The following is a 15,233-nucleotide window of genomic DNA, read 5'->3' as shown; positions in this document are numbered from 1 at the left end:
GCAAAGCAGGATGAGTCGGACACCCCCGTGGGGGTTTTGGCATAACTTTGTGTTCCTTCCCACATTGGGAAACCAAAAATCCCACAGGGTGAGAGGGTGGGGCCAGCCCAGCCATCCCTGTGCTGACACAGCAAAGGACAGACAGGGAGACTTGGAAATGCTGGGGCATCCCTGTGGGTTGGGTGTGTGGGATGGGTGTGTGGGATTTAGGGGGCTGCCATCTGGGGTGGCACCTGGGTCACAGAGTGGGCACGGTGGCCAGGCAGGAGGTGTAGGGCGCTGGCCTTAATTGAGTGATTCAGATGGTGTAATTAGAGGGAAGAGAAGGAAATGGTCGGTGGCTGGGTCAAGTAGGTGAGCCACGGCAAGAGGGGATGGCTGTGAACCCCTGCAGCAGCCCCAGTGTCACCCAGAACAGCCCCTCTGGGGATCCAAAGTAGCCCCAGGAGGGCTGGCATTTCCCATGGCAGTCCATGGCATCACCATGGCCCATGGCATCACCCCAGGATGACAACAAAGCAGGTGCCTCTGATGGCTGCTCGTGCCAGGACTTGCCAGGCTCTCATGTGCGCCTCCAGGTTTTGTATCCTCACACCCAGTCTCGGGATGAGTCCCGTGTCCCTCGGTGTCATGTCGGTACCGAAACCCCCTGGGAAGCACCAAACCCCCTGGGAACTGACTCACATCCTCCCTGCACCCTTGCTGTCAGCACCCTGTCAGCAGCCCCACGGCCAGGCAGGCTCTGTCAGGATGTGGCCCTGTGAGCTGGCAGAAGAGCATCCTGCAGCCTGGATATCCTGGAGCCCCCCAGCCCCTTCCCAGAGTCCTGGCTTTTGCCACCATCAGCTGAGAAGGAAGCAGGTCTCACCACCCAATGTGTCCAGGTCTCTTAATGGCAGGAGGTGCCCCAGCCCTGGGGACCTCTCTGGCTGAGGGGCCGAGGCACCAGGGGCTGCTGGGGAGACTGAAGAGACCTCCCTTCCAGAGCTGCAGAGGCAGGAAAAGGTTCATTTTTAATGGAAGCTGAAAGCATTACACTTCCACAAGAGCTCAAGGACTCCTTGCAGAGACAGTGGACAGCCTGGCTGTCACCAGTGGTGCGTGGGCTCCCACGAGGGATGCAGGTGTGTGCTGAGCTGTCCTGGTAGCCACTGGTGTGGGGACAGGCTCAGTGGGCTTTCAGGGTCACCTCCACTGGGAAATGGTCGCTGACAGCCAAAGCCTGCATGGGAGGAAGAGCAGAGTCACCCTGACAAGAGCCAATTCATAAACCCGGAGCTCATCTGGACCCACTGCCACTGTCATGGCTGGCTGAGACCCCAATGCTCCACTCCATACTCCAAAATGCTCTATATGGAGGGTTGATTCGATACAACAGCTGGGGTCAGGCCACCCTCAGGTGCACCCTTGGGAACAGGGAGCCCTCCCAGGCTCCCAGGAGCTATGATGGGGCAGATTCCAATGCTGGTGGACTCGTGCCCCACCCAGCCCCTCACTCACATCCTTGATCTGGAGGTGGAATTTCTTTTCAAAGTTGTTGACGGTGGCAGAGCCAGGTTCAATGTCTTGGCGCAGGGCAGTGCCGCAGGCGACGATGCTGCCGAGGCATCACAGGGGTGTTAGTGCCCATCAGTCCTCCCCTTACCAGCCCCTGCCACGGCACCCACCGGTCGTAGGCACAGTCGGTGGTGTCGGCCACGGTGGTGTCGGCGCTGTCGGGGATGAGCCACTCGCAGGCACGGAGGGAACGCAGGCGGATGGACGGCCACTGGGAGCTGGTCACGTAGGAGCAGTCAGCGTTGAAATCACCCAGGAAGATTATATCCTGCAGGGCAGAGCACTGAGTCCCTGACCACACACACCTTACAGGGCAGCAAGGGCTCCCTAAAATCTTAAGAGGTGGCTATGAACCCCACTGAGGTGCCCCAGTGTGCAGGGACAAGCCCCCAGCAATGGCAGGAGGGCCATCCAGCAGCTCCCTGCCTGGAGACTGCTGGACTGGCACCTGCTCTGATGGGTACAAGAGGCCTCCCATGGGACATGTTCATCCCACCTGCCCACCTGGCTGCCCTGGGGAGGAGCCAAGCTCCACAATGCTGCTTACGTTAGTCCCCCACTTGTCGATGACATCAGTGTAGACATCGTAGAGCGCATCGATCTCCTGCGCTGCATGGCTGGGCTCGGAATGCAGAGGCACCAACACGAACTCCTGTACCTCTGCTGGACAGCTGACCATCAGCCCCTGGCTTGGGTGCAACCCCTGAGCAGGGAATGGGAACCCCTGGAAACCACCCCAGGCCAAGCCCCAGCTACTGGCCAGGAAAGGGAAAGGGTGTGTTGAGTTTGGTGCTCTGCCTGTCCCTCAGACTGGAAATTCCAGTGGGGAGCTGCATGCCTTTGTGCATTGTTTGGGTTTTGCTGCTTGTTTCCCATTAGCATTTCCAAGCCAATATGGTTTTGGGCAGGAGATAGGAGAGTGTGTGTACCCTGAGGAGGTTCTCAGGAGGTGCAGGTGGTGGCACGGGATAGGCGGTGGAAATAAGTGGGAAATGGGACATGATAGGAGACAGAAGGGAGGGAGATGACAGGTGATAGGAGGTGGGACATGATAGGAGATGGCACCCAGCCAGAGGAAGCAGATGGTGGGATATGGCACAAGATGGGAGGTAGCACATAATGGGGCGTAGGACACAATGGGAAGCAGCTGGAGGTGTGAGAAAGCACACAGCTGGAGAGAGCTCATGATGGGAGATGGAAGGGGATTGGTAGGAGATGGCACATGATGAGAAACAGCAGGCATTGCTGGTCTTGCTGGGCAGGGACATAGGACCTCTAGGCACCCATGGGTGGGACCCTGGTGGAGGCTTGCAACCCCTCTATGCTTGGCAGGTACAGATCTGGGCTCAGCCCTGCGTGGAGGGGACCCCATGCGAGGTCTGGGCATCCCCCAAGACCAGCTTGGCTCACGTGTAGTGGGTGAGGAGAACTTCACAATGAAGGGCTCCCTGCTGAAGGTGTCGGTCCCACAGGACTCACAGCCATCATCGTAATAGTAGCTATCCAGCACGGAGACCATGTCTGACCTGAGGGAGGAGACCAGGGCAGCCCCCAAAGGTACTCATCCCTTTTGGGAACTTCTGGGAAGGGCAGCAGGTGACCCCTGGCAGCATCCCTTACCTGTAGATGAAGAGGTACTGCTCTTTGTAGCTGGTCCGACCCAGGGGGATGCTGACCAAAAAGTTGTATGGGTGCCTCCCAAAACTGGAAGCAAGTTGTGGAGAGGGTGAGAGGAGGTTCCTGGTGCTTCCCAGCATCCATCAGGCTCTCTTCAGCTGAGCCAGAGGTGCCCTGGCATGGCTGGAATCCATCCAGGATCCCCTTTGCAGTCACTCCCACACCAAGCCATTGAGGTCACCTGTTGAGCTGGTCCATGAGGTCATTCACAGCACTCAGGTCGGCATCCCGGACCTCCTGCACCAGAATGATGTCGTACTCTGACAGGATCTGGGGGGACAAGCTCAGAGCTGCTCTCCCCTGGCCAGGAGCTGCTCTGGGGAGCACCCATGGTTGCCTGGTCTGGGCTGCAAGAGCTCCCAGGCTGGCAGTGGGAGGCCAGCAGGGACCTCAGGGCCAGGGAGGGGATTCCTGTGATAGTGTGCTCTGGCTTGGAGGGGCCCTGTCTGTCCACCACCCACCTATCCAGCAGCTGCTCCAAGGGAGGAACCTGGGCAGCATCAAATGTCACCCAGCCTTGATTGGGGAACCAGCAGGGCTGGAAATGGCCTGAGGTGGGAGATTCTGATGGGGGAAGAGCAGATGGATGGATGGATGGATGATAGATGATGGATGGATGGATGGATGGATGGATGGATGGATGGATGGATGGATGATGGATGATGGATGATGGATGGATGGATGATGGATGATGGATGGATGATGGATGGATGGATGGATGATGGATGATGGATGGATGGATGGATGAAGCAGATGTCCCGCTGCCCAAGCTGGCTGCATCCCAAAGAGCAGAGCACATCCAGGCCTGCTCCTGTCCCCCTGACTCACAGACAGGATGATATTTGCGATGGTCTGGTTGGACATCTTGGTGTCCCCAAACGCTTTGATGTTGAAGGCGCCGACCTTCAGCGTGGTGGCCACATGCAGCAGGAGAGCTGCCACCAGCAGCGACAACACCAGCCTCGAGCCTGCCATCCTGTGTAGAGGTGCAGGAGGGGCTCAGCCCTCCTGGCTGGGAGAGGGATTTGGGACAGACAACAGGGATAACCAGGGTATTCCCACTGGCCATACTGGTTTCACTGGGAGGTGCCTGTTTTCTGGTGAACCACCAGGATGCAGGAATTTTACACCTCTGTTGCATGGGGCCTCATTCTACCTGTTCTTCCTGGAAGGAGGCCAGATCATGCACAAGGCTGGAGTGGAAAATTTACTGGCAAACAAGTAAATGCCATTTCATGGTGACACAGAGCAGTCACTTCCTCATTCTCCATGAGGAAGAGCTCAGCCCGGACACCTCATCTGGCCTTGGATTGGTGGCAGTGATCAGGTACCCCAAAATCCTTGGCTTGAGCCTCTCCTGCCTTTAACTGGATCAGTGACAGAGACCCCAAAGACCCTACAGCAGCTGTGCTGGGACAGAGCAAGGGATGGATCCTCCCTGACACCCCTCCCCACCTTCCTCACTGCCTGCAGCATCCTCACCTGGGGCAACTTTCCCTTCCCCTGCCCCCCATCCCCCAGCAGTGCCCTTGCCCCATCCTCACCCAGGATGGCTCCCTCAGGACCCTCTGCAAAGGCAGTGCTGCAGCTCCCATCCACGGGGGAAAGCGTTTGGGAAGTATTTCCCATGGCACTCGCTCCCTGGGGTAATATTTCACCAGCATGTGGGATCTGAGCCCTGAGCACTGCCCAAGCCTGGGTTCCTGAACTCACCCAGAGCCTGATAAATGGGCTGAGAGGACAGGCAAATGCTCCAGTTTTTGGCACACAAAATCTCAGCCTGAGGAAGGATTTGCTGACCCCAGGCTCACTTTTCCTTCTGAGACAGCTGCTTTAGTTAAATCCTCACTTTTCCCACTTGCACTTTTGCTGTGAACTCTTCCCTCTAACACCACAGTCCCTTCAGTTGATAGTGCCATGATTTGGTCATGCCAAAAATTGCCCAAAGCCCCATAAATCCTCCCCACTCCTGGAGAGTACAGTAGCCTCTGAACCTCCCAGGCAGGTGCACCTACAAGGGGCATATTCATCCCTGAGCTGCACCCAGATTTGGCCCAGCAGAGCTTTGTGGTAAAATTGAGCTGGAGGAGGTGACACTGTCAAGGGGAGCTCCTGGGGGGTGTGGGAAGAGAGGGGAGCAGGACCTACCTTTGATGTTGTCCAAGGACTCTGGAAAGGGAAGGAGCTGCACCTGCATTTATGGAGAGGGACACTCTCTCCTTGCCAGTTGGTTGCCCAGCCAAGGATCATGTGAGGCCGCAGGCTCCATATGGCATTTTTCACGGAAGCAGAGGTCTGCTCAGTGAAAAAAGAACCCTTTCAACCTTTGCCAGTGCCTCCCATCACAGGTAAGGGTGAGAAGGGATTAAAATGCCAACAAGAGCTCTGCAAGGTGAAATGGATCCCAGAGCCCTCTTGTAGGGGTCAGCAGCTTCCCAATATGTGGCATGGACAGATCTCACTAATCACCAGACACAAATTCTCTTAAAAAGTGTTTATTTCACCAACACGAATCATTCCCATCCAGCATCCCACATTTCCAACAAGCTGGGAATGTGCTGGGGCCAGCAGGAGCCATCCCAGTGTGATCTTTGGGCATGAAGCCAAAAGTCCCAAAAAGCCAGCAAACCCCTGCCATGGTGCCGATGCCCAGACCCTGCTCAGGAGTCACCCGGCTCAGGCCCCATCCCTGGGAGGGGCATGTAGTGCTGGTGGGTGGCAGCCTTCCACCCCACCCACTCCCACAGCTCACACAGCGCTGTCCCAGCGACCTTGGCTGATGTCCTGGCACTCCTGGCCTCCAAAGGCAGCTGCTGTTTTTCCCAGGAGAGCCCCTGCAGTGTGCAGTGATCCTTAGGGGGCTGGGGGGTCCTGTCAGCCCCTCCCTGGAGCCAAACACCCTCCAGAGAAGGATCAGGGCTGGGCCTAGACCCTCCCCAACAGGCCCCCAGGGCCAGGTTTCCCCAGCCAGGACCCTCCACGGTCAATCCCTCCTCAGGTCCCCTGGGAACTCCCCCAGGGGCCAGACCCAGGACCGTGACCCTCCTGAGCCAAGGTCCCTCCAGATCCTGTCTCACCCAGGCTAAGACCCCCTCAGGGCAGAGTCCCAGGGCTTAACACCATTTCTGGGCCAAGACACCACTAAGATCAGACCCTTTTCATGCCAACACCCCCAGGGCTGCACAACCCTCAGGGCCAGTTCACAAGTCAAGAGCCCCTGAGTGAGCCCAAGGACCGCAGGGCCGATAGCCCCCCACGTCCAGACCCCTCCAGGCTGAGACCCTAGTACCAGCCCAGGGCCAAGATGCCTCCAGGGCCAAGACTCCGTCATGGCCAGGCTCCTCCCAGGGTTGAGACCCCCTGTCTCAGTCCCTCAGGGCAAGCTCCCCGCCATGTCCAGGTCCCCCAGCCCAGGCCCGGTTCCCTCCCGGCCGAGCCCCCCTTACCCCCCGCGGGTGGGCCCGCCAGGGGGCGCTGCCGGCGGCGGTAGCGTGTGACCATTTTTGTCCTGGCCGGGCCGCCGTAGCGCCCGCCCGTCCGCGCTGCCGAGGGGAGGCCGCGCCGAGCGGGGCCGGGAGCGGGCCGGGCCGGGGCCATGAGCGACATCCGGCACTCGCTGCTGCGGCGGGACGCGCTCAGCGCCGCCAAGGAGGTGCTGTACCACCTGGACATCTACTTCAGCAGCCAGCTGCAGAACGCGCCGCTGCCGCTCGTGGACAAGGGCCCCACCGATCTGCTCGAGGAGTTCCTCTTCCAGGTCCCCAAGGAGCGCGGCGCGCCGCCCAAGGTGCGGCAGGGACACCCCCGGCTCAGCGGAACGGGCCCGGGAGGCGGGGGGACACAGTCCCGGCGAGTGGGGATGCAGGGCAGGCCCCAGGAGTTCAGGACAGGATCCTTGCTGGAGCCTGAGGCCTCAGAACGGGGCTCAGGCTCCCTCTAGCACGGGCTGCTGCTGGAGACTGAGGGCTTCGATGGGCAGGATTGGGTCCCCGAGGCTCTGCTGCTGGAGACTGAGGGCTTCGATGGGCAGGATTGGGTCCCCGAGGCTCTGCTGCTGGACACTGAAGCCCCAGGACGACAGCACGGGGTCCCTGGGGTGCTGGTGACTGAGGTTTTTTGGCAGGGAGTGGGCTGGTGGCCAGTCCCTGATGGATTGGCCAGGGTTCCGGCCCTGGAGGCCCTGGGGACTGCCCACAGCCCCGAGTGCTGCAGCTGGGCCCTGCCGAGGCTTTTGGGTGGGCATAGGATGGAGCTGGGATTGGGGGACTCAGAGAGGAGCAGTCAGAAGCCACAGCTGCTGGTGACTGTGAGGGCACATGGCCCTGCAGCCCTCAGTGCTGCTGAGTCCTGTCACTGTTGGACACGATGTAGAAGTGTGGATTCTGTGCAGCACACCAGAACGAGTTGCTAGAAAAGGCCTTTATTCCCCAAACTTTTCAGCCTTTTATAGAGTATTACACTACAGGTTTAACATGATTGGTAAATGGAACACCACCTCTTGTCCCGTTGGTGGGATAAGAGAAAAACACACTAACGACAGCTGTACAGAACTGTTTTGAGAAAATGAAATTGTTTACAAAGATTGTCCTTGATGCTCTCAAGAGACTTTCCCTTGGGAACAGATCAGCCACTGACAGGCTGTAATTCTCTCAGGCCCAGAAAAATCAGGTCCACAGAGTCCAGCTCTGCCCCCCCAGCTGCCCAGCAGTGTCCTCAGTGCTGTTATCTGCAGAGGGAGGAAATATTCCCCCCCCAGCAATGTCAGTCAGCAAGCACCAGCTTTGGATATCCAGGTGTTCAAGTGAAACCTGGAGCTCTTCAGTGTCACCAGTTAAATGCAGTTCAAGAAGCTCGACTGTGTGTGCTGTGCACAAAGACAGTCCCTCAGCCCAAAGGGAAACTCTCAGCCTTTACTGTTCTTGTCTTCTTACTTGGCTCATGGCCCTTCAAGAGTCTCAGTCTGTTTTACAGCTTTGCTTTTGTTTTCTTTCAGAGACTGACCCCACTTCAGGAACTTCAGCTCCTTGAGATCATGTGCAATTATTTCCAAGAGCAGACCAAGGATTCAGTCCGGCAGGTCATCTTTTCATCTCTCTTCAGCCCCCAAGGGAACAAAGCCGATGACAGCAGGATGGCTTTGCTGGGGAAGCTGGTTTCCATGGCAGTGGCTGTCTGCAGGGTTCCTGTGCTGGAGTGTGCTGCCTTCTGGCTGCAGGTACAGCTCCTGTGCAGGCAGGGATGGCTTGGGGAAAGGGTCAGGTGAAAAGCACAGTGAGCTGGGGCACAGCTGGTCACAGTCAGCTGCTCCTCCCTGGCAGTTTCAGCTGCCCCTGTGTCTCTGCTTGTGTCCATCCCTGTGCTTTGGCATCAGGGAGAGCTTTGCCAATCCATTCATGTGCTGCAGTGGAAGGAAAAAATTGTGTGAGTAGGGTTTTTTTACTGTCAGTGAAAGTTTTAATAATGTCCCCCAAACGCTGCATATTGAGAGGGCTCAGTGGAGGGTTTGACCAACACATGGAGCAAACCTTGGCAATTGTGGTCACATTGCCTGAAGAAGCTGACTGGAGTTTGGGAAATAAACCCTTCCTGATGTGCAAGTTTGTGTGTGGAAGAGGCAAACTCTTGTCTTGAAATTTGGGCACAAAATACCTGTGTCTGTCTTCTATAAATGCAGTAGGTTGGGGATCTCCTCTGTCTTCTCCTTTCCCCAGCTGTGGGCTTTGGGAAGTGCACCTTTGTTCCTGCTGTCCTTGTGGGATGTGCAGAGGTCACAGTTGACAGAGGGGCGAGAGTAGGAAGGCTGTGCTGGGAGAGAAGGTGGGAGCAGACAGACCAGCACTGTTTCCTTGGGGTCCTTTTCCTCCCACATGGCGAGCCTTTGGGAGGGCAGGATCCATAACCTGGATAGCAGAAGGTGTATTTTGATTTCAGATGGAAGCTTTTAAGTTACATGAGGATTCCACAGAATATTTTCCACATTAAAGATATCAGTCGTGGCTTCTGAACCAGTTCCTCTGGGACTGAGCCAGTTGAACTACAGATCTGTGTTAGAATCATGGAATCACAGAATGGTTTGTGATGGAAGGAACCTTAAAGCTCATCCCATTCCACCCCCTGCCATGGGCAGGGACACCTCCCACTATCCCAGGTTGCTCCAAGCCCTGTCCAGTGTGGCCTTTAACACGTTCAGGCCAGGTTGGAGAAGCCAACAGCTCCTCTGAGCAACTTGTGCCAGGGCCTCACCACCCTCATAGTGAAGAAATGTTGCTGAAGGAATAAAGAAAAATCTCTAAATCAAAATATTGATCTAAAAGGTTTCAATTTAAAGCCACAGATACCATAAACTCAAAATATCACCATCTATTTTAATATTGCAATACAGTGATTTTATTTCTGTGAGAGTGGATGTTTGAAGTGCTGAGAGAGAGCAGCCCTAGTGCCATGTGGGGAAGGTGGGGACACAGCCATTGCAGCAGCCTGTGACAGGGTCTGATCTGGTGTCCCCTGTCCCTGCAGCGCACCCCAGCTGTGTTCTGTGTGAGGCTGGCCCGAGCTCTGGTTGATGACTACTGCAACCTGGTGCCAGGCTCCATCCAGACTCTGAAGCAGATCTTCACTGCCAGCCCTCGCTTCTGCTGCCAGTTCATTACATCAGTCACAGCTCTCTATGACCTCTCTTCAGGTAAGTGTTTTCCAGCTGTGTCTTTTCAAGTGAGAGGTGCAGTGTAATACACCATGAATTAACTGTTGCAAGAGAATCCTAATGAGGTGTTACCATGTAGTTATTGCCAGAAGCAGCTCAGGGGTGTGGCTGTTGCCTCATCTGGCACTGAGATGAGAATCAAAATAACCACTCTGTGGCTGACTTAGAATTCCAGCGTGGTTTGGGTTGGAATGGACTTTAGAGCTGATCTTTTTCCATCCCCTGCCATGGGCAGGGACACTTTCCACTAGACCAGGCTGCTCCAGGCCCTGGACAACCTGGCCTTGGACACTTCCAGGGATTTGGAGTCCGCAGCCTCTCTGGGAAACAAGGGAGAGTCTTTGCTGGAGAAGCAGCCAGGAACATCTGACACAGAGGGCGTTGTCCTCCACAGAGGGCAAAGGACATGGGACCTTGTTGACTGAGCAGCTCTGGAAGTGAAAGTTGATCTGTCTGGGCGGCTCAGTCAGCCCTGAGACTCAGGGCTGTCAGTCTGATCCCTTCCAAAAAGGGGAGAAACAAGTTCTGAATGTTGGCAAGCTGGAGCAGGATTTCTGTGGAGCACTGGTGAGAAACACAACAAACATCATAACTCCAGTGCACTTTAACTGTGTGTGTGACCTGCCAGTGGTACAGCCTGTCTCAGGTTGTTGCTCAGACACTTGTTGCTGTCTAAAATAAGATTGATTTAGCTCTATTCAGCCACTGAAAGCTCATGGTAGACTAGAGGACAGCCATACACTAAATACCAACACCACCTGTAACTCAGAAAAGCAAATGCTATTATGGATAAAGGAAGTGCTTTGCACACTTTTCTCCAGATAAAAATCTTGGCATTACTGAAAGAGAGGTTCAGGCTTAGTCTTTATGCTGTTTTTATAAAGTATTTGGTAGAGCTCAGAGCATATTTTATATCCCACCATCATGTCAGAAAGGAAATTACTTCACATAGGAAGTGATATTTTAATACCTTAGTTTATTTGAGATGTTTTTGGTGATGCAAGACCAAATTGCTCTTCCAATCCAGCACTCCTCCTGTGACAGGATGATGTGTCAGGGTTTCTCTTGTCTGTAGTCAAGTTCATGACCATCTTTTACTTCTCACCTGACGCTTTACATAATCTTACAATCCTTTACATGTGATCCACATCATGTGATCATGTTGTTGCATTGTGTTTTTCCACAAGACATGTTTGTTTAGGCAAGTATGTATTAAAATAAATGAGTTGAATTATTGGCACTTCCTTCCCTTCACCCAACAAGTTTTTCCTATTTTCCTTGCCTGTTGTACTTCCTGTGGCAAGGGATAAATGGAGACTGAAATTAGGGATAAAATGAGCAGATGATGGGTGGCAGAGAAGAAAATGACAAAAGAAGCTTTGCTGGGAAATGAAATAAATATCAGTGTTTGGTGGTATCTTTGGAATAGGTGAGGGAGCTGAAGTTGACAGGAAGGAAGTTCCAGAAAGACAATTGTATCTTCCCTGGAACAAGCTACCAGGGAAGATAGAATTACAATCTTTTTCTTGGGAAAAGGAGCAGAATTGGGGAGGTTCTGAAGTTGTAATTGTGACAGTGTAGGACGGATGTGTGTGAGAGACTAATTAGAGCATAAATTAAAGTCCTGTGCTTCAGTGCAAGGCTCAGTTACCCAACAATAACTTTCCTGTCTCCAGATGACCTCATTCCTCCCTCGGATCTGCTTGAGCTGATTGTCTCCTGGATCTTTGAAGACCCTCGTTTGATCCTCATCACCTTCCTGAACACTCCCATTGCAGCCAACCTGCCCATAGGGTTTTTGGAGCTCACGCCGCTGACCGGACTGATCCGCTGGTGTGTCAAGGCTCCCTTGGCCTACAAAAGGAAGAAGAAAGCCTCTCTGTCCAATGGACATGCTCCCAGCAAAATTGCCAAGGACTCCACTTCAGGAGAAGACAGGGATTGCCACCAGCTGTATTCCAAGCTGCATCTGAGTGTCCTGCAGGTTCTTATGATGCTCCAGGGACATTTAACAGAGAAAAACCTTTATGGACGCCTGGGGCTGGTACCCTTTGACCACGTGGTTCCTCTGGTGGAGGACATTAACAGACTGTCTGATGAACTCAATCCTCTCAATGCATCCAAAGAGATTGAACTCGCTCTGGACAGGCTGGCTCAAGCTTTGCAAGTGGCCATGGCATCAGGAGCTCTCCTGTGCACCAGAGGTGAGTTGTCTGTGGGGCTGGCAGAGACCTGGCACTGGATTCTTCTCCTCCAAGGTGCAGAAGTTGTAAGAGGCAGTTTTGGGGTGAGGGGAGTAAAGATCAAAGTGTTCACAGCATAATTAGTAGTTTTCCCCTCCTAGAAAGTGATAGTGCACAAAATAGTTCAGAAAAATTGCTGGATGGAGAATAGGAAAGGAGAGATGACTGCTGTGGGTGAGTCAGGCATTGCTTTGCAGAGCTGGGGACTGATGCACAGCCCTGCACTGTGCACCAGGGTGTTGTATCTGGGTGTCTGGCATGGGGACACTTTGTTCCCCTCAGAATTGCCAGTAGCTATTTAAAAAACACCCATTGATTTTGCTTCAGTTTAAGTTCTCTGAGTTTGCCTGCTGGAAAAGAGGCCACGAAGCACATAAACCCCTGGGTGGGTGTGCTAGACAAAGGATTTGAAAAGCAAATAATACTTCTTAAACTGAGACTTCTGGGACTTCAGCTCACCTATAATGAGACCCCATTACAGTGTGTCCAAATTCAGTTAACTCAGTAAAAAAGGGCTGCTAACGTGGCTTTTGTCCGACTTTCCTGTCTCCAAAGCCAGATCTTTCCAAAAGACATGCAGAGAGATAAAAGGGAAGTGGCCCAACACAGGGCAGGGTCAGCCACACATTTTTTTGTTATATTCTCTTGAAAATGGGCAATTTTAGCTTATACCAGAAGGCTTGAAGCTCTCAGTCAGCTGGGACATTCAGTGCAGACCACAGCTGCAGAGCAGCCTCTGCCTAAGCAGGGATCTGATGTTTTTGTCCTGACAGAACCAGTGCTGCTGCTCAAATTTCAGTGCTCTTCTTCCTAATCTTTTATAAAGTAACTCTGAGTGTTATAAGAACATATAGGAAGTCAGATTTTTTTGATATGAGGGCTGATTTGAGCAGGGTTTGTTCTTAGCTGGAACATTCTGAGCACTTGCTCTTTGTGTAGAAGGTAATTCAGTGTAAGGGGCTGCTGCAATACCAGATTTGTCAGTGTTTTGGGGTTGTGTTTGTCTACAAAGGCAGCAGTTTGTTCTCAAGCTATTCCTGAAAACACTTAATCAATGGGATATGTTGTTAAATTCCTTGGCTCTAGCTGTTCTGCTTTAGCAGAAGTTTGAAGATGGTAAAAAAGGTGCTATTTCTACTTGATAGATTCAACAAAAAAAGCCCAACCCATTCTTTACAGTTGCAGTGGTTAAAAAAGCCCAAACCAATACAAAACAGGTATTGGGCAGAGTCACACCTTGTCCTTCCTGTGTCTGTTACATCTTGGTGTATTGGCATTGCAAAATCCATCCTAAGGCTTGTGTGTCTTAAGTGTCAAACATGCAAAAAAGGAGCTGGTGGGGAAAGTTGGTGAAATGGAGAAACATTTTCTCTCCTGTGGAGATTTTGCACCTGAGAGAGGGATTCTGGATTTCCTGCTGAGATGATGAGGACAGATTACTGATCATTCAGTAGTCAGTAATTATTCAGTAAAATTACTAATTATTCAGTAATCTGACCTTCCTAGAAAAGACAGCAGAGAGAAAAACCACTCTAATTTTTGCTTATTGTTAATCCTGTGTCCTTTTTCAGATGACTTGAGGACTGTGTGCTCCAGGCTACCACATAACAAGTAAGAGACTTTTTGCAGCTGTGTTGGCTTTGATGCATGTTCCAAGACACTTGAGGGCTGCTGAGACAAAATCTCCTCTAAAAACCTTTCTGTGGAATTTGGCCTTTACTCATGTGCACTTTAGAAGAAGGATGAAGGTGACACAGTGCTGGCTGCTTCTTCCCTGGATTCCTGACAGAAAGGGGCTTCAGTGCTCCCAGCTGTAGGTGATCTTGCCCAGCCTGTGTTAGAACAAAGGCACAGGAAAGGGAAATGAAATTCCAGCAAGAAACCTGCCCCTAAACTGTCCCATCTCTAAATCCCCACTGGTTTTACCTGACTCTAAACTCAATTGCTTCTTGTCTTTTTGCAAAAAGAGCAGAGCTTTAAAAAAATGGGGAGAAAGGGGGGAAAAAGGGAAAAAATGTCTTCTGGAAGCTGTTAAGAACATAATTGTGTCACTGTTCTCATGGGTCTCAGCAGCGCTGTGAGCTGGATGTGAATTGTCCTTAGAGCCACGACAAAAGCTCCTCTAATAACCTCCCTCCTGTCTGAATTTCTTTCCACAGCCTGCTCCAGCTGGTGATTTCAGGTCCAGTACAGCAGCCGACCCACGGGGCTCTGCCCCCAGGATTTTACCCCCACATCCACACCCCTCCCCTGGGATACCCCGCGCACCCGGCGCTGCCCGCGCACCCCGCGCTCCCGGCTCACCCCGTGCAGACCTTCATCCCGGGAATGACATTCCCATACCGGCCTATCCGCTAGCCCACAGAGTCTCCCAGCTTCCCTGAGTCTGAGGAAGCCTCAGAGACAAGAACCAAACGCCTGGGAACCACATTTTCCTCTTTGGAGCAAAGCTGAGCTCCGTCTGCGCCAGGAGTCGCCCTCGGGCGGCGCACGGGGGCTGCGGTGGGTTTGGATGTGGGATGCAGATGCTAAGGGAGATCACAGGGACAAAAGGAGGGGATGGGAATAAGCAACATCAATTCCAAACCTCTGCAGTGTGTGGAAGTTGTTTTGCTCCAAGGGTATGATATTCCTCAATCGTGTTTTGCAGCAGCTCGGGGCTGTTTACAGCAGGGTGAGCCCGGCTGCTCTGGCTGTGGGAGGGCCAGAAGGGAAGGCCTTGTGTGATTTTTTTCCAAGCTATTCCACTCCAGCCTGCTTGTTTCTTTGTAAATGTTTGTATCTATAGCTACAGAGTATGTGTACACTGTATATTTTTGGAAGGCAAACGTTTGTTTCCGAAGCACAAGGTAGAGTAAAGCAGCACTTCCTATTAAAGGAAAGAATTTAAGAAGCGTTAAACAAATCTGCTGCTTTCTTTTTCTAACAATTAAAAGAATTAGAACAATTTCAAACAATTAGATTATTCTCTTTCCAGTGATTAGAAGGTCCAACTCGTCAGGCCTGTGCTGGGGTGGGGACAAGACCCATCTGTGGCTGCAGTGACCCATTGA

At 53.0% G+C, this 15,233-nt stretch overlaps 2 protein-coding genes across 3 annotated transcripts; one reads left to right on the top strand and one right to left on the bottom strand.

Moving 5' to 3' along the window:
• Window positions 1-988: 988 nt before the first annotated feature.
• Window positions 989-5,472, bottom strand: LOC107211371 (deoxyribonuclease-1-like). 2 transcript variants are annotated; one of them, XM_015643336.2, is made up of 9 exons: window positions 5,383-5,472; window positions 4,063-4,210; window positions 3,416-3,504; window positions 3,178-3,261; window positions 2,968-3,083; window positions 2,105-2,220; window positions 1,668-1,825; window positions 1,501-1,597; window positions 989-1,222 (listed from the first exon to the last, which is right to left on the bottom strand). In XM_015643336.2, exons 2-9 carry the CDS (start codon window positions 4,207-4,209, stop codon window positions 1,169-1,171), a joined length of 861 nt encoding a protein of 286 aa, XP_015498822.1. In that variant the 5' UTR covers window position 4,210; window positions 5,383-5,472; the 3' UTR covers window positions 989-1,168. The 2 variants fall into 2 exon arrangements, with proteins under 2 accessions (XP_015498822.1, XP_015498823.1); XM_015643337.2 differs by having other exon boundaries at window positions 2,105-2,217.
• Window positions 5,473-6,829: 1,357 nt separating this feature from the next.
• On the top strand, window positions 6,830-15,081 carry C14H7orf26 (chromosome 14 C7orf26 homolog). The gene is made up of 6 exons (XM_015642322.1): window positions 6,830-7,021; window positions 8,228-8,449; window positions 9,751-9,916; window positions 11,614-12,141; window positions 13,752-13,791; window positions 14,340-15,081. Exons 1-6 carry the CDS (start codon window positions 6,830-6,832, stop codon window positions 14,536-14,538), a joined length of 1,347 nt encoding a protein of 448 aa, XP_015497808.1. The 3' UTR covers window positions 14,539-15,081.
• Window positions 15,082-15,233: the final 152 nt, after the last annotated feature.

Source organism: Parus major, chromosome 14, assembly GCF_001522545.3.
Source record: "Parus major isolate Abel chromosome 14, Parus_major1.1, whole genome shotgun sequence".
Taxonomy (NCBI): domain Eukaryota; kingdom Metazoa; phylum Chordata; class Aves; order Passeriformes; family Paridae; genus Parus; species Parus major.
This window is presented reverse-complemented; position numbering and strand designations above follow the sequence as displayed.

Bases quoted from the DNA above. Each gene is read 5' to 3' on its own strand.
- LOC107211371 (XM_015643336.2), bottom strand. From the start codon at position 4,209: ATGGCAGGCTCGAGGCTGGTGTTGTCGCTGCTGGTGGCAGCTCTCCTG. The intron at 3,262-3,415 runs GTGACCTCAATG...ACTTGCTTCCAG, and splicing joins CTCATGGACCAGCTCAACAG to TTTTGGGAGGCACCCATACA. The intron at 1,598-1,667 runs GTGGGTGCCGTG...ATGCCTCGGCAG, and splicing joins ACCGACTGTGCCTACGACCG to CATCGTCGCCTGCGGCACTG.
- C14H7orf26 (XM_015642322.1), top strand. From the start codon at position 6,830: ATGAGCGACATCCGGCACTCGCTGCTGCGGCGGGACGCGCTCAGCGCC. The intron at 8,450-9,750 runs GTACAGCTCCTG...CTGTCCCTGCAG, and splicing joins GTGCTGCCTTCTGGCTGCAG to CGCACCCCAGCTGTGTTCTG. The intron at 13,792-14,339 runs GTAAGAGACTTT...TTCTTTCCACAG, and splicing joins TCCAGGCTACCACATAACAA to CCTGCTCCAGCTGGTGATTT.